A 26,520-nucleotide genomic window follows, 5' to 3' on the forward strand; every position below is an offset into this window, starting at 1 on the left:
AGTTGTGATGAATTTATTACACACATTTGAATGCCTCACCTACTCACTAATCCATTTATCCTGGTATTTTTTTTAATGCTTCCAGCCCAGAACAGCTTCAAACAGCTGTTTTTAAAAAAATAATCAGTTTGCCCCAATATGTTTCCTTTTTTTCTTCTTCCCAAATACATGTGTTTTCCCAAAATTACAGCTCTCCAAGGCCCAGGAAAGTCAAAATTCAGTCCTTTGCCTATCGTAGGTTTTCTGTGCTTAAAAATATCACTTTAGGGCCTATTTTATGCAGTCCTGCAGGGTTAGAAATGGAGACTTTGTGCATTTTTAAAGTTGAGAGTCCCACCTTCCATAAGGGACTTCTAGCCTTGGAATTTCCAGAGATGACAGAAAATTGACATTTTATACACAGAAAGATAATGGGGCAAATAAGTAAGCAATTAATTTGCAACATCTAAAATATAGTAAGGTAATAAGTAACAGTGAGCATGGAATTGTGTGGTGTGTTCTGGATGGGAGCTGGATGCATGTAGGTAACTGTATGAGTCGGTGGGTTTTCTGTAGAGAGTGGTGTCTAGTTTTCCATTGTTGATTTGTACGGTGGTGTCCAGGAAGTGGATCTCTCGTGTAGAATGGTCCAGGCTGAGGTTGATGGTGGGGTGTAGGTTGTTGAAATCTCTGTGGAATATCTCCAGTGTTTCTTGGCCATGTGTCCAGATCATAAAGATGTCATCGATGTACCGTAGGTAGAGGAGGGGTGAAAGGGGACGGGAGTTGAGGAAACGTTGTTCTAGGTCAGCCATAAAGATGTTAGCATACTGTGGGGCCATGCGTGTACCCACACCACATGATCCATCGTCTATAGCCAAGCCCTTCGATACAACCGCATCTGCTCTAATCCCACTGACAGAGACCAGAAGCTTCAGGATCTCTACCAAGCATTTATAAATCTCAACTACCCACCCAGAGAAATAAAAAAGCAAATTGAAAGAGCCAGACGAATACCTAGAAACCATCTACTTCAAGACAGACCCAAGAAAACCAACAATAGAACACCACTTGTCATCACCTACAACCCCCAACTTAAACCTGTCCAACACATTATCAATAAACTACAGCCTATATTGGAACAGGATACCATACTCAAAGAGGCTCTGGGAGACAGACCCATAGTCTCCTATAGACAACCACCTAACCTCAAAATGATTCTTACCAACCACCACAGGACATACCACACTAATACCAACCCTGGTACCTTCCCTTGCAACAAACCCCGTTGCCAGCTTTGTCCACATATTCATTCTGCTGATACCATTATTGGACCTAACCAAGTGAGTTATAAGATCAAGAACACACATTCCTGCGCATCCAGAAATATAATCTATGCTATCATGTGCCGAAAGTGTCCGTCTGCTATGTACATTGGACAAACATCTCAGACACTTCGCCAAAGGATTAATGCCCACAGAACAGATATCAGACAAGATCACAAAGAGAAAACAGTTTCTTGCCACTTTAACCAGAAAGGACACTCTCTAAATGACTTAGCCACCTGCATTCTGCTACAAAGACCTTTTACATCTGCACTTGAAAGGGAATCCTCTGAACTGTCATTCATGTTAAAATTCGACACTTGCCAACAAGGACTTAACAAGAATTTGAATTATCTCACCCATTACCAAGACAGTTTCCCCAATTATCACCTGTAATACCATTAACTCACAAACATCCCACTCTCCCTACCTTTAATATCAGCAATTCACAGACACTTACCTTCCTTCCTCCCCCCCCCCCCCCCCCGCATCCCCCTTCTGTTCTGCAATGTGATTTGTCCTTTTCATATTTGTTCATTTTTTTAATTGTATCCTTTGGTATATATGGTTGTGACTACTTTCTTCCACTATTTGATCTGAGGAAGTGGGTCTGGCCCACGAAAGCTCATCATCTACTAAACCATCTTGTTAGTCTTTAAAGTGCTACATTGTCCTGCATTTTGCTTCAACTACCCCAGACTAACATGGCTACATTTCTATCACTATACTACTTGTTTGGTATTATTCATTAGAACAAAGATAAGAATAATCTAATTACATTGACAGAATAATTTAAACACATTTCCCCTCTATCGAGTGGTCAGTATATTTTTAAAATGTGAAACAAACACTTGATCCAGTAGAATATATAAACTTTGAAAGTGAAAAAAGATCTATTATATAATTTTGCTGTAAACTTGTTCATAAACAGAGCATCTACTAAACTTACACCTTGTATGTGCTGTCAGTGATTAGGTGTATAGAACAAATATTTTAAATTATGTTTAGTTTTTTAATTATTGTAAAGGTAGTAAATAGCTTTTTATTTGTATTTAATGTTTATGTAACCAAAGACAAAGGAATTTTCTTTAAAATAAACCCTCTTTTTATATTAGCAACAAGTTTCTGACTTGGGTGAAAGAAAACGTGTTCTTTTGGAGAGGTGCAAAGGATTGATGAAGAAAGCTAGACAGGCATGTAATCTCACACCTGATCAAGAAATTCCAAAAGACTTTCAGATGGTAAGTGTTTAAAACAAAAGGCCACATTTTTACAAAGGTAATTTTTTTTACTGGATAGTTACATCCTTCATTTGGGAGTTTGTAAGACCATTTTGAAAGTAGGTTGAGGCCACCTACGTTAAGAAAAAACTTCATTATGCGAGTAAAATATTTAAAATGCTGTAACTTGAAAATGTATTAATTTTAAAGAGATATTCTATCCTAGGATGAATTGTGTATGTGATTATGCTAAATTTTTCAAAGGGGATATTGGGAGTAAATAGACTTGAAAATCAAACTGTGTTTAGATAAGTGGCCCATTCTTCAAAAATGTTGAGCTCCAATTAAAATTTTAGAAACTGAATGAAGGTAGAACCCTTTTATAACCTAAGCTTCGGACAGTCTACTGATTGGCTGTTTGTACTATCTTCTACCCATTCCAGTTGCTATAGTCCCTCTGCTGCTGGCCTTACTTTTCCTGGCCATATTGTTCCTCCTCGACAGCCTTCCTTCCCTTTGTTTTTATCAACTTATCCCTTCTTTTTGTCCGTCCTTTCCTCTATTCTTTGTTCTTATTAATTCTTAGCTTTCCTTTGATTTCTCCTTTATACCACCCTTGCCTTCTCTATGACTTTAAAATCATCCTGAAATAAATGGTTTAAAAATATATGCTAGTAAGCTTTTTTGAATGTTCATCTTGTCTCTGATCTCTTCACCTGCACCCTACATAGACCTTTGAGTTTTATTTTATCTTGTTATGTTCTATATTCCTTAATATCTCTTCTGTACAGAAAGTGTGTGTGTGTCTGGCAAGCACTTCTCAAAAAAAGTTTCGCTTTTTTCCCCTAATATCCTCCATCTAACCCTTGTGATTTGTTTATTTTTTTCTAAAATAAGACTTAGTCTCACAAAACCTTTTTTGTATGAGGTTTTTACCATTTGCTTCAATATAAAGAACTATTCATGTAAAAATTTGCATTGTGCACTTTGTCATCTTACAAATAGGGACCATGTCTGTGTAGTTGGTGCTATATAAATTTAACTACTACTTCCCTTCATTTCCCCGCCCCTCTCCCCCCCTTCTTCTTCTAGGAACTAAATAGTATCTTAAGTGTAGTTTGTTTTTGTTTTTATGCTGTCATGAAAACATATATCCTGTGATCACAAAAAGATTTTTTTCCTAGCTTATTCTATATCCACAATGCGGGGGGAGGGGATAATGTATTAGGTTAACTAATCAAAATGTCCAATTTAGGGGGGGAAAATTTAGGCCAGATTCTCCTTTCTGACTCAGCTTAGGCAACATGAAAGGACCAGTGCCTGGATCAGTCTGTCCAGCTGAGTGTTCCTCCTGTATCAAGAAGCTCTCATCTGGCATAGCCAGCTCGTATACTGCCATCCCTTTCTGGGTGGATGACCGCAGTATCACTGCACTCCTGACAGTTTTTCAACTTGTGGGGCTCTTGTGGACTATTGCCAGGTATCTTAGGCTAGAGCAGCTGCACCAGGGTTGGGGTTATACAGGCAGAGAATGAGAGAGCCATAGTTTGCTTCCCGTGACCTCTTCACCCCTCACTGCACCCTACCCCCAGTTCCATCTCCAAGAACTTGTCAGGAAAGAATCTAGTCCAGAGATGAGCAACTTAGGCTAATGAGTGGACTGCACGAGTGACCCTCCTTCCTCTTGGTGGGCTGCAAGATTGTCATAATCAAGATAATCTCTTGGAGTTTTGCTAACTGTACTTATGTACCTAGAATTTTCAGGGTGTGCCAACTGAACCATAGCAGTTCTCTGATTAAATGCAGAGAGAGCACATAGCTCTTAGTCAGTGTTGTGTGCAATGAGCATACACCTCATTTAATGTGCCTTTGCTTTAAGTGCATGTCACATTAGAAATACGGGTAAGAAAAAAACTTATGTGCTTGGAAAGCACCAGAATTTGGCAACCCTGCACACGGGCAACAGTAAACAAAATGTCTTATGGGCCACACCTAGAACCCAATGGGCCTCATGACCCCTTAGGCCACAGGTTGCTCACTACTGATCTAGCCACTTTAATTTAAATGGATTGTTTCTTAGTAAAGTGATCTATTAACTAGCAATGTTCTTGGTTGTCTGGTTTCTTCCTATTTTTAGTCTTCTTTCAAGCCTCTCTCAACATTAAACTATCTAATGAATAGATTATTTTGCTTCCTGTAGGCATTCCAGGACCTTCCAAACACATTGGATGAAATTGATGCTTTACTGAATGAAGAGAAATCAAGAGCTTCCTGCTTCACAGGCCTAAATGCTTCAGTATGTTTTCTCCAGTACTGTACATGCCTCCCACTCTGTACTGAAACTCTTGGTAATAATAAGCTAGACAGCAGGAACAATGTGCTATAAATGCCAGATTCTGAATCTATTAGAATTTTAAGTAGGTTCTTCCAAAGGAACAGCATGTTCTCTGCCTTTTGTTTAGAGGAAAATAGTTGGTTAACCATAAATACAGCAATGGCGCTTTGCTTTAAAGAGACAAGCATGTCCAGTGCAATACAGGCAGTCCCCGAGTTACGCGGATCCCACTTATGTCAGATTCGCAGTTACGAATGGGGCTTTTCTCGCCCCGGAGGACGGGAGTGGCGGGATGCCCAGATGCGCCATGGTCCCACCGCCTGCGTCCTCTGGGGCGAGAAAAGCTGCTCCGCATCTCCCTGCTCTGCTGGAGGGGGAGCCCCCCCCCCAGCAGACCGGGGAGACGGGGAGCAAAGCCTCGGAGGATGCCGGCAGCGGGACAGCCGCGGCGCGTCTGGGCTGTCCCGCTGCCCGCGTGCTCCGTGGCTTTGCTCCGCGTCTCCCTGCTCTGCTGGGGGGAGGCCCCCCCCCCCCCCAGCAGACCAGTAAGATGCGGAGCAAAGCTGCGGAGGACGCGGGCGGGACCGCGGCGCCTCTCGGCAGTCCCGCCACCCGCGTCTCCCTGGTCTGCTGGGGGGGGGGGCAGCTAGTGCGCCTCCCGGTTCCCCCCCCCCCCCCCCCCCCGGCAGACCAGGATTTTCTCGCTGACGACGCCTGGGGTAGAGCAGCTGGGGTGCTGCCGGGTTGGTCCCCGCAGTGCTGAGGTGCGGCCCTGTGGGGACCTACCCGGCAGCTCCCCAGCTGCTCTGTCCCAGGCATTCAAATTCAGCCACTGCTGAAACTGACCAGCGGCTGATTCCAGGAAGCCCAGGGCAGAGCAACTCTGCCTTGGGCTTTCTGTAGTCAGCCGCTGGTCAGTTTCAGCAGCGGCTGAATCTGGACGCCAGTTCTGACTTACATACAAATTCAACTTAAGAACAAACCTACAGTCCCTATCTTGTACGTAACCCGGGGACTGCCTGTATATAAACAATGCATGCATGACTTAATTGTATGTAAACAAATGCAGTGTTTACATATGTATTTTACTGTTAAAATTTGAATTTATAAGTATCTATTCTGTTAATATGAAAAACTGTTTTTAAAGGATGATGCCTTTTCCTGACAGGTTGTGGAAGAATACAATAAAAGGGCACAAGAAATACAGCAAGTAACGGAGGAACTAGAGGAAAAGAAAAGTGAATTGGAGAGCTATAGGCAAAACATTTCACAAGTAATATTTGAAATCATTACTGTGGTATAATGAATGTAGGAGGAATTTAAATGGAATGTCATTTACTCCTTTTAAAACATACCATATTCATTTAAAAAGATATTTAAAGTTTTGATGATAGGAAAACTGACATGTTGATATTTCCTGTATGCAGTAGTGAGCTGTGTTGATCCCAGGATATTGGCAAGGTGGGTGAGGTCATACTTTTTTATTGGGACATCTTCTGTTGGTAAAAGAGACAAGCTTACACAAAGTTTTCAGTCTGAGAAACTTAGTGTCACTGTTAAATGTAAGGTAGGGGGGCAGAGTGGTAAATTGGCACAAATATTTAACACATGTTTCAAGGGACCATTCAAGGTGAAGTAGCTCTTTAGCAGCCCTCCAATGATAGGGAGAAAAGGAAGTGTGAGGGAGGAGTAGCTCAGGGTGGTGGATGTTAGTGTGTTACAAATTGTTATAATAAGCCGTAAATCAAGTTTCTCAATTCAGTACATGATTTTTAGTATCTAGCAAAATGTTATGAATTTAAGGTCCCAAGCTCATCTTTTCAAAGCGTTATGCAGGTTTCCTTTGAGGAGGAGGACTGGTAGGTGAGATACAAAGTGAATGCTTTGTAAAAAGTGTTCAGCCACAGGTGATAGCGTTTTTGTCTTTTATCATTTTCCTTTATGAATTCATTCCAGAGCGTAGTGATTATCTGATTTCACCCACATATTTGCCATTGGGGCATTGAGTCAGTGGATGAGATTTTCCACATGTTGCAATAGGGACACGTGGTTCTTGAAAGATGTATTGTAGGAGGTATTGGTAGAGATGTGTCTTCAGTGGTTTCATGTCTGTTGTTCTGGCATGGTGTGATGCTGCTTTGAGTTGCTGTATTCTGGTCTGTCAGGAACTTGCTTTTGGTAATGAGCTTGAAGAGGTTGTGGGAGTTGTATAAAGCTCAAAAGAGAGGGTTGAGGAAAAATTTATTTCAGGATAGGTCTACTATGAGTAGTAGTTATGTGATAATACCTTGTGTGGGTTCCACTGAGGGTATTAAGTGACAACTAAGAGTGTGCATTTGGAGCAAATTTTATTTCTGTATTTGAAGCAGGTTCTTGGAGTATTTGGGTGGCCCATATGATGCAATGTAATTCCCTGGAGGCATGTCTTTGTTTGGTGAAGGCATTTATGAATGTGTTAGGCAGCTGCTCCAAGCAGTTGATCGTGGAGGCTCTAACAGTCAATCTGTGTCTCAGTCCCACATCTCCTTCCTCCATTTTGTTTTCCAGGAGCAGACCATGCTTTAACAAAACAGCAGCTAAACTAAAAGTACAGGCTGCATGTTGCTGTAGCCCCAGGCTGATTTGCTGGCTGCCTTCTGAGCTGGGTTGTCTTTTTCTGGTGTGGGCTGAGTCTATTGCTTTGAATTGCTGCTATGTTTCCTCCTCTGGTCCTGAAAAGAGTCAGCAGAGAACTGACCTGGGCAGTAGCTGTGTCTGTAATGCAGAACAAGTTCCAGCAATATCCAATGGGTCAGAGTGCTTCCTTTCCACTGCCAAACGGAATCTCCGCTCCCCACCCCCCCATATATAGTCTCCTTCCCCAATCATTGCAGGCTCCCCAGCTGCAGCAACAGGTTGGGGTAGGAAGGAATTAGCCGGGGGATTGGGCTGCACTAACTGCAGATGGGATACCTTCCTGAAGAAAATCCAGTCACTTTATGGGGTGTTCAGCAAGGAGAGAATGGAACTAGGATGGTGGTTATGTGGACAGGTGTGTGCCTGTGTTTGTGCTGTGCTCTGGGGGACCATCACAACCAGCATTTTTATCAGCATATCTCAGCAAAATACAGATTGTCCGACGCACTCTGTTCTGGCAACATCCATGGTCCAACATGATTTTAGTTAGCTGGATGTTCACTTATGTGAGGCTAAGTTTCCCATGATCCCATAAAGTTTTTTTTACGGCCACTAGTCTGTGTTCTGTGCTGTTAGCTCTAATTTACCCCTATATAGCCCAGTAAACAGTGGAAGTGTTGGTAATGCTGCTAGACTACATTGATCTCTTGTGGTTTAGTAAATGGTCTGGTTCAGCACCAGTCAGGTTCAACCTGTAAGCTATATTGGCAAACTGCACATTTGCCTCCCGTCTGCTCCCAGCCTCATGCCTATCCCTCTGTTCCACGGGATCCCTGCCTTTCTTCCAGTCCCAGCACTCACCTTACCTGTGCTTTGTCATCTCCTTCCTCTTCCTTAGAAGCCTAGCTCCCCATCTTCCACTCCCCACAATCCGCATTCCCTTTGGTGACCCAACCCTCCACCTAACCTGCCTCTAACCCCCCCCCCCCTTTCTGCTCAAATCTTCAGCAGAGCCAGTTTCCTTGTGGAATTGATTTGGGCTTTAAAATGTTGTGAGTGCTGGAGTTTCTTTTTACTTCAGTGGGGTGGGTAGGCAGTAAACACGATAGTCTCTGAACGTCCTCCAGCATGACAAACCAGGAACCCCTCCCTTCTCCTTTCATGGAGCCCCAAGAGAGCAGCACTGAGATGCTAGCAATAATGAAGCCATGTCAAAGCTGTTCTCATTTCTCCAGCAGGGAGAAGGGCCATTGCAATGAGCATGCAGAGTGAGTGAGGGGTTGAACTATCGGGTCTAAGTTGAACTCCTTTGAACCCTAGAAGACATTCTGATCTCATAGACTACCTTGTCATTTGCTAAAAGTGCCTTGTTTTCCTGCCTTATTACGTTTGGGTTACTGTTGCCCTTTCCCTGTGCTCCTACTCCTCTATCTCCTGCTGCCTCTCACCCACTTATCCCTCAGTTTTTGCTACTCCTTGCCTTCCCCCTCCTTCTTGGGACCCCTCTAATTTTCATCCTTCTTGCTGCTGCTGCTGCTGCTGCCTCCAACCCCACCCTTTCACCCTTTTGCTGTTGCTTTCTCCCACTCTTTGGTGTTCCCACCATCAATTCGCCACCTCAGCCCTCTGCTACTACGTCAAGCCACTACTCTGTAATCTTGTTCAGGAAGTTTGCTGGTGCATGAGGGGTTAACATGGGATCTGATGAGAGAGTTTTCATCCAGCTGCTGTGGCAAGTGGTGGATCTGGCCAGCAAGAAGGTATTTCTCTGAGTACGGCACCCACAGCCTCAGTAGGAGAGGCTGCTTGCACGGATTTCCCTGTGCATTCAGGAGGGAGTTCTGAGAGGTGGGGGAGGAAGAGATTATAACAAATTGGCTAACCAGCTGCCAAGGGAGTTGGGGCTGGTGCCTGTGAGCATTGAGGAGAAGGTACTGTCTCAGCTAGTAGCAAAGATGACGTTAGATAACAACCCAGACCATCCCATTACAGGGCTTCTGGACAAGCAAATTCCACCAAGCCCTGTGGCATGCCCATCCACACAGGCTTTTCCCTTGGGCCTCCAGCCTGCGAGGCAACCTCCTGCATGTTAGGGGGCTCTGAGGGGGGAAATGCAGACTGAATGCTTATGGGAAGCAGTATGAGCTTTCTCCTTGGCTTGGAAGCTTGCTCAGGCCAACACCCCCACTTGACCCCAACATTCTGCTCAGCCTTGAGCCTTCTCCCAGAGACAGCCCCTGTACCCTTTCTATACCCAACACTCTGCCCAGCCTGGGCACCCAAGTGCCTTCCCAGAGCTTGCACCTCTCACTCCTTCTAGCACCCAAATCCCTTGGGCCTGACCCAGAGTCTGCACCCCCTGTCCCAGCTCACTGAAAGTGAGTAAGGGTAAGGGAGAGCATGTGATGGACAGAGGGGGGAACGGGATGGGTGAGGCCTCAGAGAAGAGGAGAAATAAATCTTGGATTGCCCTGACATGTAAAAAGTGATCTTGGGTGTAAAAAGATTGGAGAACACTGTGTTAAGGTATATATCCCAGATTTTCTCCTCAGCATATTTTGTGGTGCGAGTGCCTAGCTGTAGAGACAGATTTCTTGGTACATTTTGGGTAGTTACTTGATCTGTGAAGTCTGTGGACTTGATCTGTGGGGGTCTGTGGACAATTTTTAATTTAAATTTTACTATAATAGTTAAATTTATTATTTTGTTAATTATAACTTAAACTATAAATTCTTTCAAACGTTGTTTTATAATAATCTCTCTATTTTTAGGTTAAAGAAAGGTGGCTAACACCTTTGAAACAGCTGGTTGAACAAATTAATGAAAAGTTCAGTAGTTTTTTTAGTTCTATGCAGTGTGCTGGTGAAGTTGATCTTCATACAGAAAATGAGGTATGATTATATTTCCATATCAGTGAATAATAACTTCTACTTTTTTGTGCTCAATTGTCTCAAGGATACAAAATAATTTGGGAATAATCTGGTTTATGGGGAAAGGAGGACCACCTTCAGGCATTAAATTTAGGTTCTCTTGAACCTTTTACATTAAAAATCTAACTTCTCTTTAAATATCAGAACTCACTAATTTGTGTGTCCCCAGAGGAAAGAAGGACTACCACCAGCTGTGGAATAGTAAATTGGGTTTCCAAAGCCAGATGGAGCTGAGTGATGCACTCATTCCAAAGACTTTTTTGTCTGTCACATTCTTTTTAAGGAGGTTTAAAACTTTTTAGATCCCAGCTTCCTAGATATTCATGTATCTCTCTGTCAAGAAAAACCCCTGGAAAGATCAATGACTATTATAGCTAACTAAATGCTTCATCATAAAAACCCAGGGGATTCAAAGAACCATGGACCTTACCCCAAGTTCCCTTTTTGTTCGCTTCAGTAGATTGGAAACTAGGGATGTGATAGTGTATTTGTTTGGTATACAGCACCCTCACAATGCTTAATGCCATAGCAAACACAATATTAAACCTTGTTTTTCAACCTTTTATTAAAGATACAAAAAAGAAGGAAAAAGTTAAACCATATAAATGTAAAGTATTAAATAAGCGTTTTAATTTAACTGTATCCCGTGTTCCTTTTCAGCTGTAGAGGGATTTTAGAAAGAAACTTCTCCCTTCTTTGACCCATTCTTGGATGGTGACTCCTTTTTTGGGGAAAAAGAGAAACAATTGAGATAGTTTGTAACCGGTGTTATTGTTGCTAAAACTGGTGTAGTCACACACATACTCTCTTTTCCCTCCCCTACCCAGGGGAAAGAAAAGATAAGAGAGAGAAAATTAAGCTTCTGTTTCTTGTGTTGATTCTCACTGTTGGGGAAACTCATTCGGTCTTATTAGCCACTGCAAGACATGGCAAATGTATCTCAGCATTGGGCTGTTTAGGTCATTGCTTTTATTAGGTCATTGCCTATCATTTTGCTCCCTGGCTCACAGGAGCATTGCAAAATATGCAATTTTAGGTGGCTATGCCAGAGTACTCTTAAACAGAAGGCAAAATGAAAGGGGTAGAAAAGAGAAGAAATAAAATGGAAAAGAAAAAGAACACATGAGAAGGGGGAACAAAATCTCATTTCACAGATAGAAGTTGGGATTTAGCCAAAGTTGGTGGGGATTTCATGTTGGTTCTTCTCTCTGAAGTTAGGACATCTCTTGAGATTAGGGTGACAAATGCCCAGCAATGATACACTGAATCCCAAGAAGTGGCGAGGGTGGCAGCCAGAATGGTAAGGCTCTCTGCAGCAGTTGTTGGCAGACAGCTTCTTCAGCAAAAGCTTTTATTTTCTTCAAGAACTTGAGAAGGAAGTGGTGGACAGAATAGCCCATTCCATCATTATTTTTTTCAGTATTAGGCCTAATTTCTAATGCAACAATTTTGGTCAATTTGTTGTACCAATAAAAGCAAGCAGGATCTTATGAGGGGGATAAGGCAAAAAGCCACATTTATTGTAAAAATAATAAAGAATAAAGAAAAGATAGAAGCAAACAACGTTGTTTAACTATTTATTCCTATCACTACTTAACCCTTATACACTTATATATATATATATAAAACATCCATTCATACATCCATTCATTCAAGTTCTGTGTATAGTTACCAGCCTGGAAGTTGCCTGTGACAGAATACTGGCCAGGTACTCTGTACACAAGTGATGGTAGTGGGGAGCGAAGTCATGATCAGATGCGCATCTGAAGCTCCTGGTGGGCTGGCAGCAGAACCTTGGACTCTGATTCCATAGTTTTTTAGTCCAGTTCTTATAGGAATTTCTTCCTATGCCAGTCTATGGAAATTGCTGCATCATGCTGATGTCTCCAGGGTGGCTGCCAGGTGCTCATCAGTGATCTCATCGGGTGGACCTCCAGTACTTGGTTTTCTCCTCTTGACACCTTTTGGTTGCCCTGGCACCTGACGCCTTTTTCAGCCCTTTGTTTCTGTATTCTCAGGCTGGCACCTCTCAGAACCATTCATTCATCGTCCAAGCACTCTCTCTCTCACATACATTACCTAATTAATGTTTCCCATACAGTATTTCGTATAATAACAACTTTACATATTCAAGAGTTGTAGTTACAAAAAAGGCAAGTTTCTGGGTGGCATTTCTTGAAACATTCCCTGTCTGAGTGCTGAGTTAGTTACAGTTGTTTTGAAGAGAACAGGCGTCAATTATGTAACAATGCCCTTAGTCAATTACAGGGCTTGGCTCCCATAGCAGAGTTAGTGGCTTGACAATGCATTGTTACAATGTATCTCTGCAATGTCAATTTCAAGCAGCCCCTTGCACAAGCTTGAGCATGCCCTGGGACACAGAGGGGGGGCTGTTTCTGGCTACATAAGATTATATTCTTAACAGTTCTAAGTTACATGACCTAATACATTATATTCTAAAGGGGCAATAATAATAATAAATCTAAACATTTAACAATCTTAACTAATAATAATAATAAGAATTAATAATAAATCTAAACACTTTAAGTTGTGAGGAACAAATTATGGGGAGTCACTTCCATTTGGGGGAATCATTTTCAATACATTAATATGTTATCCCTACAAATTGATTTTTTTTATTCCACTCTTGCATGTTCAACAAGTTTAATCTTAACACAATCCTCGAGTTAAATCAGGAGGTCTTTTTGTCTAAACTAATTCATTTCTACTGATTCTTTTTTTTTTTAACCTTTTGCCATTAACGTTTATAGTTACAGGTTATGACATTTATAAACTTTTCACTCACTGTTTCCAGTTAAACTCACAAGTAGGGTAAATTTCTAGGCCGAATTAGTACAACAAAACTTCTCATGAAACGTTCACTTTTGTATTCAATTATGATTTTATTTATAAATCTCTTGCTGCCAAGGTTTAATTTGTGAGATGATAATTTACTAACAAGTGTGTAGAAAAGTGTTATAAGAGCAATTTTAATATCTTACCAGCTTTAAAATTACATGCCAAATTGGTTAGCTATGAGATGGTATAGAGAAAAGTTTTTGTAAAAAGACTAGATCAATTCTAAGAGATAAACCATACATAAATTCTTTTGATTTTCCTAACATAGGACACGCGTAAAACGATTTCCTTTAACTTTTGCTTCATCATCAAGTAGGATGCACCATAAGAAGCTGTAGATAGCTAATGTTTCCTGTTTACTTTCACAGGAGGAATACGACAAATATGGGATTCGAATTAGAGTTAAATTCCGTAGTAATACCCAACTGCATGAACTGACTCCCCACCATCAGAGTGGAGGTGAGAGAAGTGTTTCAACTATGTTGTACTTGATGGCTCTGCAGGAACTCAACAGATGTCCTTTCAGGGTTGTAGATGAAATAAATCAGGTAATGTCATGAGTGCATGAAACCAGACTTTATTCCACAGGAGTCCATAGAGCGATCAAAGGGATTGTAAAAGTATATATATATATATAATTTCTTTTTTTAAAGGGAATGGACCCAGTCAATGAGAGGAGAGTTTTTGAAATGGTTGTGAAGACTGCTTGTAAAGAGAGCACTTCTCAGTATTTCTTTATTACACCAAAGGTAGGTAACTGGAAACTAAGTAAAAAGATTATTGTGTGGACAGTGTGTGTGTGTGTGTGTGTGTGTGTGTGTGTCTCTCTCTCTCTCTCACACATAAAACAATAAATTGCATAGGTATAGGTGATGTCTAAATATCTTCTGGTTTGTTCATTTGAGCCTATGATGGATAAAATAAAAGATTACTATAATAGGGCAGTTTATCCCCTTTAAGAATAGTTCTGGCCTGGGCTCAACCAACTCTGTTCCAAGATTCAGCCTGTTTAAGAACAAGCATTCTGGGACTTGTGGTTCCCTGGAATGAACCATTGTACAAACAAGCTGAAGTAAGCACTGCTGGCAACCAGGGGAGCCTAAAGAGACAGGGATATGGAATAAAAGGCAAGCCTGTAGCTTAAATGAAGGAGGAAGATAAAGGTGAGACAATTTCCCTTAATAGTCAACCTGAGGGCTTAGGAAGGTTAGTGCTGCAGTCCTGGGAAGGAGAACTTCAGAGAGCCCTGCTCCTAGAGAGGAAAGACTATTTAAGCCTGAGCACAAGGTTGATGGCTTGCAGAGACTGAAAGGGAATTATGTTGCACTCTCTGGAAGAAGGGCTGCAGAGAATTGACTGACCTCAGAGGAAGTACTGTCAGTGGCTCTGGCAACCAGATGAATGGTTTATACTCTCATCCAAACAGCCCCAAGAAGGAAACTTATTTACAAGTTATATTTATTTGAAGTACTTTAGCAGAGCTGAGTGGTTTGGTTTGAAAGGATTAATGGGATAGCCTGCTCTAATGCAGTCTCAGCAAGTACCTACACTGTTTACTACAGGAAATTAGAGATTATAGGGGTAAATTGTTTGATCACCAATGAGGATATTAAGTATCATATCCCTACATCTCAAAACTTATTTTATTTAAATGAGCTAACAGATCTGATTATATGGCAGTCAAAAGTTGACTTTTTTTGGTTGGTCACCTAAACTTCAGTATCTGGCATAATTTCAATTTAGCCTATACTTAAAACTTGAATGACATAACTGTGATGCTTGGGGGTGTGAAAAAACACGCCCCGAGCACTGTAGCTATGATGTCCTAATACCCTGGTATATAGAATCCTAGAATAATAGAACTGGATGGAACCTCAAGAGGTCATGAAGTTCAGTCCTCTGCACTCATGACAGGAACAAGCACCATCTAGACCATCCCTAACAGGTATTTGTCTAACCTGCTTTTAAAAATCTTCAGTGATGGACATTCCACAACATTCCTCGGCAATTTATCCCAATGCTTAACCACCCTGACAGGAGGTTTTCCTAATGACCAACCTAAACCTCCTTTGCTGAAATTTAAGCCCATTGCTTCTTGTCCTATTATCAGCAGTTGAGGGAAGGTAATTTTTCTCCCTTCTCCTTATAACAACCTTTTAGGTACTTGAAAGCTGTTATGTCTTCTCTCAGACTCTTTTCAAGATTAAACAAAACACATTCTGCCAATCTTCTCTTAGAGGTCATGGTTTCTACATCTTTAATTATTTTTGTTGCTCTTCTCGGACTTCCAATGTATCCCCGTCTTTCCTGAAATGTGGCACCCAGCACTGCACACACTATTTCAGTTGAGGTCTCATCAGCATAGAGTAGAACAGAAGAATGACTTCTTATGTCTTGCTTACAACACTCCTGTTAATACATCCCAGAATGTTTGCTTTTTTTTGCAATGGTGACACACTGATTCGCATATAGCTTGTGGTCTGCAATAACCCTGGGATCTCTTTCTTCAGTAACCCTTCCTTAGACCGTCACTTTTCATTTAGTACGTGTGAAACTGATTGTTCCTTCCTAAGCATTGTAGTTTGCATTTATCCTTATTGAATTCCATCCTATTTACATCAAACTATTTCTCCATTTTGTCTAGATGATTTTGAATTATTATCCTATCCTCCAAAGTACCAATCCCTCTTAGCTTGGTATCATCTGCAAATTTTGCCATTATGTAAATCATTGCTGAAGATGTTGAACAGAACTGGTTCCAAAACTGATCCTTGTGGAACCCGACTTGTTATGCCCTTCCAGCATTACTGTGAACCATCTTTGATGACTATTCTTGCTGAATGGTTATCCAACTAGTTATTCACGCACTTTATAGTATCCTATCTAGGTTTTATTTCCCTAGTTATTAATGAGAAGGTCATCCAAGACTATAGCATATGCTTAACTAAAGTCAGGGTATATCACATCTGCCGCTTCTCCCTTATCCATAAGGTTTGTTAGTTATCAAAGAAAGCTATCAAGTTGGTTGGGCATAATTTGTTCTCGACAAATCCATGCTGACTGTATCACATTATCTTCTAATTGTTTGCAAATGGATTCCTTGGTTATTTGCTCCATTATCTTTCCAAGTACAGAATTTAAGCTGATTGGCTGTAATTCCCAGGATTGTCCATATTTCCATTTTTATAGATAGGTGCTCTTTTTTAGTCTTCTGGTCTCTGTCCAATCTACCATAACTTTTCAAAGTGGATAGCTAATGGCTCAGATATTTCCTCAGTCAGCTTCTTGGGTATTCTAGGATGCATTTCATCAGGGCCTGGTGACTGGAAGATATCTGACTTGTCAACATAATTTTTAATATGTTCTTTTTCTATTTTAACTTGTGAACCTACTGCATTTTCACTGGCATTCACTATGTTAGGCATCTAATCCCAACCAACCTTCCTGGTGAAAACCAAAAAGAAGACATTAAGCACTTCTGCCATTTCCACGCTGTTACTGTTTTTCCATCTTCACTGAGTAATGAGCCTGCACTGTCTTTGCTCTTCCTCTTGCTTCTAATATATTTGAAAAATGTTTTCTCGTTACCCTTTATGCCTTTAGATATCGTTTTGTGTCTTGACCTTTCTAATTTTGCCTTTATATACTTGTTTATTTGTTTGTATTTGGCCTTTATAATTTGACCTAGTTTCCACTTTTTATGCATTTTGTTAATGGAGTAATGCTTCTGTTGACCTGGTTACTATCACTTGGGGAGATGCTGTTCCTACAGCAATGGAAAGCCTCTTCCATTGCTGTAGGCTATGTCTACGCTACAATGTTTTGTTGGTGTGACTACAGTGCATTGGCTTTCCCACTGCAGTCCCTCTCATGCAGATATGGCTATAGAATGGGAAAGTCGTGGTGGTATTTGTAATTATTTCTATCCTTTCACTTCCTTAACCCAGACTGTCGAGGCACTGGGAGACATGCGTATGTGGTCAATGGCAAACAGTGGTAAAAGCAAATGCAAAAATTCTTTGGGAGAAAGGTTAATGTGTTTTAACTAATACAAAGTTATGCTTGACATAAGAGGTGTTGCTTACTGTGATCTTTTTTTTTCCCCCTGTTTTTCACAGCTCCTGCAGAATCTCACATATGTTGAAAAAATGACAGTGTTGTTTGTCTACAATGGACCTTTTATGCTAGAACCAACTAAATGGAACTTAAAGGCATTTCGTAAGAGGCGACGACAAATTGAGCAAATGGATCAGTAGTGAATTCCTAAGCCAAACTCTGCCCCCACCTCCCCCCTCCCCCCCAAATTTTAGCTTTTTAAACAAAAAATGTATTTGGGTCACTAGCCTTGTTTGTATTTCTCAGAAGGAAGACTCCTTCATCACTTCAAAAACAATTGTGTTCTCTCCTGGAGAACTACAAACAAGATAGCTTCTGGAAATAAAATCAGTTTAAATGTTGATTGTTTTTGGTGTTGACTGTGGAAATTATTCCTGTAGGATTTTACACTTGAACAGAGCTATTCCTCACAACTCTTAATTTCTTTAGAATGGTTTTATACTCCTAGTGAAGGATAGATCTCTCATGAAGTAGCCATTAAATTTGCTGGTGGGGTTTTGGACATATTTGTGAAGCATACATATACAATAGTTACTGTTTTCAAGAGTAAATGTGAACTCCTAAAATAGAATGTCAGCTGGTTGAAATTCTTATCTGTCTAACTAATCTGTCATACAAAACTAAAAAATTGGAAGACTGCTGTCAGTTACCTTTTACATCTAATCTTTAGGAAAATGAACCAGTCTTAGATGCTCTATATAGCAATATGTAATATCTTTATTTTCACTACTGAAAGAGCCATTTGAAGGATGGCATTAGTTTGATTTGCATCCCATTTAATTTGCAGTGAGACAAGTCACATTTTAGAAATTAAAGCCTTATTTAACAGGCCACTGTCCGGTCAAATTTAGCCCTTTATGTAGGTTTTGTATAAAACTTAGGATTTTTTCACTAATGCACTCTTACAATAGACATCTACTTCACCGTTTACAGCAAATGGAGAACCTGAAAGTGAAGCTCACGTGACTATTTTAATTCTCCAAAATGAGAACAATGAAGAAAAAATGAATAGCATAAACAGCAAAACATAAACTAGATTCTGAAAAAATCAGTTCTTAAATTACCCTGATTTTTAAAAACACCTTTACGTTTGTTTTCTAACAATTTTTTTTGACTGGAGGGTCCCTTTAAATAGCAAGGGTGGGACTGAAGGAGTTGGTAAAGGAGTAAAGAACTGTATACCTTTAGATTAACTGGCTTGAATTTTGATAATTGCAGATTAAAATTAATCAACAGATATCAGTCCTAATATAAAATAAATTCCTGGAACTGGTCAATTTCTTGAGGACCAGTGTCCATATAATAGAAATCATATTTGGGAGAGGGACTGAATGAATAAAGGAACTCATTTTATGCAGTATACTCCTGTAGTAGTAGATGCAGGAAGCCTCCTATTCACTTCAGTGAGGCTCTATATGCGCATAAAAGTCTGTCTGCTCCTCACCAGAAGATGAAGCTTTTTTAGCTTAACTTTTGGTCCTTACAAATGGTCTGTAACCCCACGACTAAGTTGACCTTCCCCTAATATTGAATTTACTTGGTTAAAATGAATGTGCTATCCTGCTTATCCTTTGAAGATCATTGTAAGAGGGATGCCATTTTTACTCCATGCCAATGAGGATTAAGCTGCACACTGAGATATGGTACACATATATTAGGATGACAGACGTTTAGGGGCTTAAGGTTTATTCTTGTAGGAGGCCATGATTACACTGTAATGGGTTTGCCAAGGCTGGTGTTAGACTAGGGCCAGCTAAAGCCCAAGTCCCACCATCTGGGGGTGAAGCCCAGAGCTAAGGCTACATTGCTTCTGCCCAGGACAGAAAACCCTGGACTTCAGCTTTGTACCTCCCCAACTTCTCCGCCTTTGCCTGGGGCAGCAGGACTAGAGTAGGTTTGGCCTTTCCCTCTCCCTCCTCCCATTATGTAGTAATTGTTGTCAGAAGATGAATCTCAGGGCAATGAAGTTTGAGAACAGCAACTTCAGACACTGAAATGCTATGAAAACCTTTCAATTGATAGTAAATGTAGGGGTGTGTGTGTGAGAAAAGGGATCAGAGAAGGCAGACAGAATGTCAGATTAATATATTATGGGTAATATGTAAGATTTAATATTGCTTAATAAAGTACCCTTCACAAAACCAGAACTGAAAAGACAGCTCAAATAGCCCTTTGTTTTTAACAGAAAATGGAATTTGCTTTAAAAAAAAAAAAAAAAGTGCTGCTTATTTTCTTCTGTTCTTTTCTAACAGAAGTGGTACTTGAGGTCCCTTTCCACCTTCAGATTTTGGAGGGTCATTCCATGTTTGATCACTAGGAAATCACTTAGGAAAGTTAGATGTCGGCAAGTCACCAGGTCCTGATGAAATGCATCCCAGGATACTCAAGGAGCTGATAGAGGAGGTATCTGAGCCTTTAGCTATGATCTTTGAAAAATCATGGAAGACGGGAGATTCCAGAAGACTGGAAAAGGGCAAATATTGTGCCCATCTATAAAAAGGGGAATAAGAACAACCCAGGAAACTACAGACGGGTCAGTTTAACATCTGTCCCAGGGAAGATAATGGAGCAGGTAATTAAGGAAATCATATGCAAACACTTGGAAGGTAATAAAGTGATAGGGAATAGCCAGCATGGGTTTGTGAAGAACAAGTCATGCCAAACTAATCTGATAGCTTTCTTTGATAGGCTAACGAGCCTTGTGGATAAGGGAGAAGCGGTGGATGCCATATACCTAGACTTTAGTAAGGCATTTGATACGGTCTTGCATGATATTCTTATTGATAAACTAGGCAAATATAACTTAGATAGGGCCACGATAAGGTGGGTGCATAATTGGCTGGATAGGCGTAGTCAGAGAGTTGTTGTTAACGGTGCTAAATCCTGCTGGAAAGGGATAACAAGTGGAGTTCTGCAAGGGTCTGTTTTAGGACCTGTACTGTTCAATATCTTCATCAATGATGTAGATATTGGGATAGAGAGTACGCTTATTAAGTTTGCAGATGATACCAAACTGGGTGGGGTTGCAACTTCTTTGGAGGATAGGGACATAATTCAAAATGACCTTAGCAAGTTAGAGAAGTAGTCAGAGGTAAACAGGATGAAGTTTAATAAAGAGAAATGCAAAGTGCTCCACTTAGGAAGGAACAATCAGTTCCATACATACAAGATGGGAAGCGACTGTCTAGGAAGGAGCATGGCGGAAAGGGATCTAGGGGTCCTAGTGGACCACAAGTTGAATATGAGTCAACAGTGTGATGCTGCTGCAAAAAAAAGCAAATATGATTCTAGGTTGTATCAACAGGTGTGTTGTAAGCAAAACTCGTGAAGTCATTCTGCCGCTCTACTCTGCACTAGTTAGGCCTCAGCTGGAGTACTGTGTCCAGTTCTGGGTGCCACATTTCAAGAAAGATGTGGAGAAATTGGAAAGGGTACAGAGAAGAGCGACAAGAATGATTAAAGGTTTAGAGAACATGACCTATGAAGCCAGGCTTCATGAACTGGGCTTGTTTAGTTTGGAAAAAAGAAGATTAAGGGGGGACATGATAGCGGTTTTCAAATATCTAAAAGGGTGTCACAAGGAGGAAGGAGAAAATTTGTTCCTCTTGGTTTCTGAGGACAGGACAAGGAGTAATGGGCTTAAAGTGAAGCAAGGGAAGTTTAGATTGGACATTAGGAAAAAATTCCTAACTGTCAGGGTGGTCAAATATTGGAATAAATTGCCAAGGGAGGTGGTGGAATCTCCCTCTCTGGAGATATTTAAGAACAGGTTAGATAGACATCTGTTAGGGATGGTGTAGACAGAGCTTGGTCCTGCCTTGAGGGCGGGGGGCTGGACTCGATGACCTCTCGAGGTCCCTTCCAGTCCTGTGATTCTATGACTAGAGGACAGGTAAAAGCATTCCATAGACCTTTAGTACTTTTATGTTAGAGGGTGAGGAATCAGTGTTGGAGAAACAGGCAAAGAATAAAAAACTTTCACATACATTGTATTCATAGTTAAGTAATTAATCACAAATCCCCTTGTGATACACAGTGGGGAGGGATAGCTCAGTGGTTTGAGCGTTGGCCTACTAAACCCAGGGTTGTGAGTTCAATCCTTGTGGAGGCCATTTAGGGATTTGGGGCAAAAATTTGTCAGGGATGGTACTTGGTCCTGCTGGGAAGACAGGGGACTGGACTCAATGACCTTTCAAGGTCCCTTCTAGTTCTAGGAGATAGGCAATCTCCATTAATTTATTATTTATTAACATCCTCTACCATTTTTATTTATTTCAGAAGCTGGCCCCAGGCTTCAAGCGGTGCTGCCACTTTGAAGTACCCTCTCTTCTTCCCCACCCTGTTGCCTCTATTTTATAGAGGCAGCAAGATTTTGGGGGGAAGCTACTATTATCCTGTCAACTGTTCGATAAGCATTTGCTTATTGGATAGTCAACTAATCCTTCACATCCCTAAACCCCATCCAACCTTCCACCTGAAGGTACTTTCCTCTTTCCACGTGGGTCAAAATACCTTTCTTCCAGTCTTTTACCCCAAGCCACATAACTCAAATGAGGAGTGACACCACCACAGCTTGGAAGTTAGGAGACTACCTGCCTTTTACTTTGATCACACTAGGCCCTTTCATAAGTAATCCCAGTTCTTTATTGCTCATGCCTAAAGAATGAAAGGGCTCCTGGTCTCCATGCACAGAATCTCCAACTGGATAGCCTCTTATATCTGGATATAGAATACTAGAACTGGAAGGGATCTCGAGATCATCAAGTCTAGATCCCTGCCCTCACGGCAGGACCAAGTACCATCTAGATCATCCCTGATACATGTTTAGCCAACCTGCTCTTAAACATCTCCAGTGATGGAGATTCTGCAGCCTTGTTGGCAATTTATTCCACTGTTTAACCACTCTGACAATTAGGAAGTTTTTCCTAATGTCCAACCTAAACCTCCCTTGCTGCAATTTAAGCCTATTGTTTCTTGTCCTGTCCTCAGAGGCCAAGGAGAACAATTTTTCTCCCTCCTCCTTGTAACACCCTTTTAGATACCTGAAAACTGCTATCATGTCCCCTCTCAATCTTCTCTTTTCTAAACTAAACAAGCCCAGTTATTTCAGTCTCACCTCACAGGTCATGTTTTCTAGACTTTTAATCATTCTTGTTGCTCTTCTCTGGACCTTCTCCAATTTCTCCACATCTTTCTTGCAATGCGGTGCCCAAAACTGGACACAGTACTTCAACCAAAGCCTAATCAGTGCAGATTACAGCTGAAGAATGGCTTCTTGTGAATTACTCGCTACACTCCTGTTAATACATCCCAGAATCATATTAGCTTTTTTTGCAAGTGTCACACAATTGACTTATATTTAGCTTGTGGTCCACTATGACCCCTAGATCTCTTTCTGCAGTACTCCTTCTTAGACAATGACTTCCCATTCTGTATGTGTGAACTTGATTGTTCCTTCCTAAGTGGAGTACTTTGCATTTGTCCTTATTAAACTTCATCCTATTTACCTCAGACCATTTCTCCAGTTTGTCTAGATAATTTTGAATTTTGGGCCTAGCCTTCAAAGCATTTGCAACACCTCCCAGCTTGGTATCATATGCAAACTTAATAAACATAGTTTCTATGCCATCATCTACATCGTTGATGAAGATATTGAACAGAACTGGTCCCAAAACAAGCCCCTGCAGAACTTCACTTGTTAGCCTTTCCGTCATGATTGTGAACCGTAAATAGCTACTCTCTTAGAATAGTTATCCAGCCAATTATGCACCTTATAGTAGCCCCATCTAGTTTAATGATAAGAAGGTCATGCGAGATCTTGTCAAATGCTTTACCGAAGTCCAGGTATTCAACGTCCACCACTTCTCCCTTAGCCCAGAAGGCTTGATATCAGATTGTTTTGACATGATTTGTTCTTTACAAATCCATGCTGGCTGTTTCCTATCACCTTATTATCTTCCAGATATTTATAGATGAATTCCTTAATCACTTGCTCCATTATCTTCCCCGGCACAGAAGATAACTGACTGGTCTATAGTTTCCTGGGTTGTTCTTATTTCCATTTTTATAGATGGGCATATTATGACTTGGCAAGTCTTCAGACTCCTCCATTGGTGAGGGCACACTGAAGCAGAGCACAGTCTTCCTCAGCAGCCTTCCTGGCTCATATCCCCATACATGACATCTGCAAGGCTGTGACGTCCTTGGTTCATACATTCACAACATAATATACCATCACACAAGCCCTAGAGGATTCTGGGTTTGGCAGAGCCCTGTTGTAAACAGTACATCTTTAAACTCCTACCCACCACCGGAAATACTGTTTGTAGTCACCTACGATGAAAGGATACATGCAAGCACTTGAAGAAGAAAAGACCTACCTGTTTCTGCAAATGTTATGCAAGATATGTTGCTTATGTCCAAGCAACACCCTGCTCTCCTTCCCCACTGTTGGAGTTTTCAGCAAAAGGAACAGAGGATGGAGGGGGTCTGACAACACCCTATATAGCATGGCATATGCATGCCATTCCAGGGGGCACTGAAGCTGGACCCTATGGGTACTGCTGAGAGAAAATCATTCAGTACCAGTACACCACGCACACCTACACTGAATGGCACAAACAACACCTCTCGAAGAACAGCAGTTAAAGAAACAGGTATCTCTGAGTTAGTCCCATGTTAATCTGTGTCTGCATTAGCTGCTTCAGTGCCTCATGGGCATTGTAGTTTGAGTGCCTCGGGCTTCCGTTCTTCTCCATAGGCTAGGCAGGGCGTGTGGCCCATTTCCCATGATGCATAATAGACTTCCCTATAGGATGAACTAGCACAATGTATTCTGGAAGTCACATGATCATAATGTAGCATGGAGATATAGCCTGGCAAGGGAGCCCAGCCATAGAGGATAATGGGGCCATGAGACTCTATGGCAGCTCATGAAGCCGTAGATTGTTAGACTGAATTAAGACGGAATCTGTCAATTTGGGAATGTCTAAATGAAACGTCAGAAAACTTTTATGTCCACAAAAGAATTTAATGTTTCAGATTTGTCCCTAACTGGAACAAAACAAATTTCAAAATATAGGTAGCACCTCCCCAAACTGGAATTCTCTGGTCTGGAAACATCTGTGATCTAGCAGGACAATGGATGTTCCATAGATCAGAGAACCCTGGTAGTCTAGTGGCAGGAGGGAAATTCAGGAGGGGCTGGGCTGAAACAAGGGGTGGCAGCCTGGAGCAGCAGGGCTGGAGCTAACAGCAGCTCCTGACAGTCTGTGGCACTTGAACCAGGTCGGGCAGCCCCCTGCAGTGCAGGATTGGACTGCTGACAGCCCGTGGCAATGCGGGGCTAGAGCCAGAGACCCAAGCAGCCCACAGAAGTGGGACCAGATCCCACGGGCTGGTGCTGGGCAGGAGCTTGCACTCTCGGCAGCCCGCAGGACCGAAACCAGCAGCAGCCTCAACAACACGCAACAGCATGGGGCTGGAGCCCTGGACAGCCTGTGGAAGCAGGGCCATAGCCTTCAGGCTGCCACAGGATTGGGACCGGAGCCCAAGTACTCAGCAGCCCCTGGCAACCTGACCAGGGCCAGAGCCAGCTGCAGGCTGCTAGAGCCCATCAAGCAGTCTGGCTGGGGCGGCAGCGGCGGCCAGCAACCCAGCAGGAAGCCTGACTGCCCTCTCTGCCCCAGCTTGCCACAAATTTGGTGGCTTGGGGTTGTGGTCAGGAACTTTCTCTAGTCCAGCAAATTCCCTGGTTTGGAACTGGTCAGGTTCCAAGGGCATAGGATAAGAGATGTCCAACCTTTACTGGAATTTCTGCAGAATTCTTTCAAAAAGCTCTACCAGGTATGCTGCAAGGGGACTTGCATGGGAGTCAATGCAGCTCATGTCACACTCACACAAGCACATTCGCTCAGCCCAGACTAAGGATGGAGTTATTCAGAAATAAACACTTAATATTAACTTCCAAATGTAGACAGGCCCTAAATGTCATGTAACTGCAGTTCAATAATGCCAGATGCTGTGGTGTGTGGTGCCTTTTGGACATGAGCAAGGAAAAAGCCAGTGGCAGCAGCAGGTGGCAACAGTAGTTACATAAGGTAAGATTGGGACAGGCCTGGCCCAGGCTTCCCTTCACAGCAATCTGACAATCCCATCCACATTAAGTCCCATCTTTCCATCAGCCATTAGCCACGATGTACTCTCAGATGCTCCCACAGCCACCCCATCTCTACCCCCCATTCCCCTTTTTCTGTGCACTCCCCATAAACTCAGCAGTTCCCCGTTCCTGTCTCTTTTGACATGGTCTATAAATCCAACTTTTCTTAGTTACTGCCTCTATCTTGTGACCTCTGCCCACTCCATCTTCAACCCGTCCACTTCCCAGACACTCTTCAGCACCCACCTAACTGTGACATTTGTGCAGCTGTATGATGACCTACACCCACCACTGCATGCAGACAGGTGTATTCACCTTAAGATGAAGTTTATAAATTATGTAATAGAGTTTTTCATACTTGCAAATAATTTCAATACATTGTTATACATGGAGCTGCAAAATACTTGGCAACTATGGCACATTTCTCATTTTGGGGAGGAAAAGAGCTCTAGCATCATTACCAACATTTTCACTGCTTACTGGGCTCTTAGGAGACATTTAAAGGTAAATTAGAGCTAAATAACAGCATAGAACATAGAGCCAGGACTGGTCGCTGTAAATAAACTTTATGGGACCTCAGAAAACTTGGCCACACACATGATACATGGACTTCTGGTTAACTAAAATCAATGCTGGACCATGAATATTGCTGGACCAGAGAATGCCAATAGAGAGGCTCAACCTGTATGTGGTAAAATGTTCAGGTTTTCTAACCATTTTTTTTAAAAGGCTGGAAAGAGTACCATAAATAGAAGGACAGGGATTTTTCAGTGTTTTTCTCTCCTATTTTCTAATGATAGGTCACACTTTGCAAAGAAAGTTCATTTTTCCTTCCATGTCCATTACAGTAAATACCTCAGAGAAAAAAAATAATATAAATAAATATGATAGAGCTAAATTTTGAGCCAAATCTTCAGCTGGTATAAATTAGCGTTGTTCCATTTAAGCTAATGTATATCAGCTGAGGATCTGACATGTTACC

At 41.6% G+C, this 26,520-nt stretch overlaps 1 protein-coding gene across 2 annotated transcripts in view; it reads left to right on the top strand.

Moving 5' to 3' along the window:
• Nucleotides 1–17,721, top strand: part of SMC5 (structural maintenance of chromosomes 5) — an 83,853-nt gene extending 66,132 nt beyond the window's left edge. The window contains exons 18-24 of one of the 2 annotated variants that reach the window (XR_012904664.2): nt 2,420–2,545; nt 4,725–4,820; nt 6,028–6,132; nt 10,247–10,366; nt 13,633–13,723; nt 13,918–14,013; nt 17,383–17,520. Coding sequence is in view for 1 of the 2 variants with exons in the window: in XM_075931701.2 (XP_075787816.1) it covers nt 2,420–2,545; nt 4,725–4,820; nt 6,028–6,132; nt 10,247–10,366; nt 13,633–13,812; nt 13,918–14,013; nt 17,383–17,520 (861 nt within the window). In the remaining variant the exon portion in view is untranslated. Of the gene's footprint in view, nt 1–2,419; nt 2,546–4,724; nt 4,821–6,027; nt 6,133–10,246; nt 10,367–13,632; nt 13,813–13,917; nt 14,014–17,382 lie in introns of both variants that reach the window. The other variant, XM_075931701.2, reaches the window with a different exon arrangement.
• Nucleotides 17,722–26,520: the final 8,799 nt, after the last annotated feature.

This window comes from Pelodiscus sinensis, chromosome 6 (assembly GCF_052426305.1).
Source record: "Pelodiscus sinensis isolate ZL-2025 chromosome 6, ASM5242630v1, whole genome shotgun sequence".
Classification (NCBI taxonomy): Eukaryota; Metazoa; Chordata; order Testudines; family Trionychidae; genus Pelodiscus; species Pelodiscus sinensis.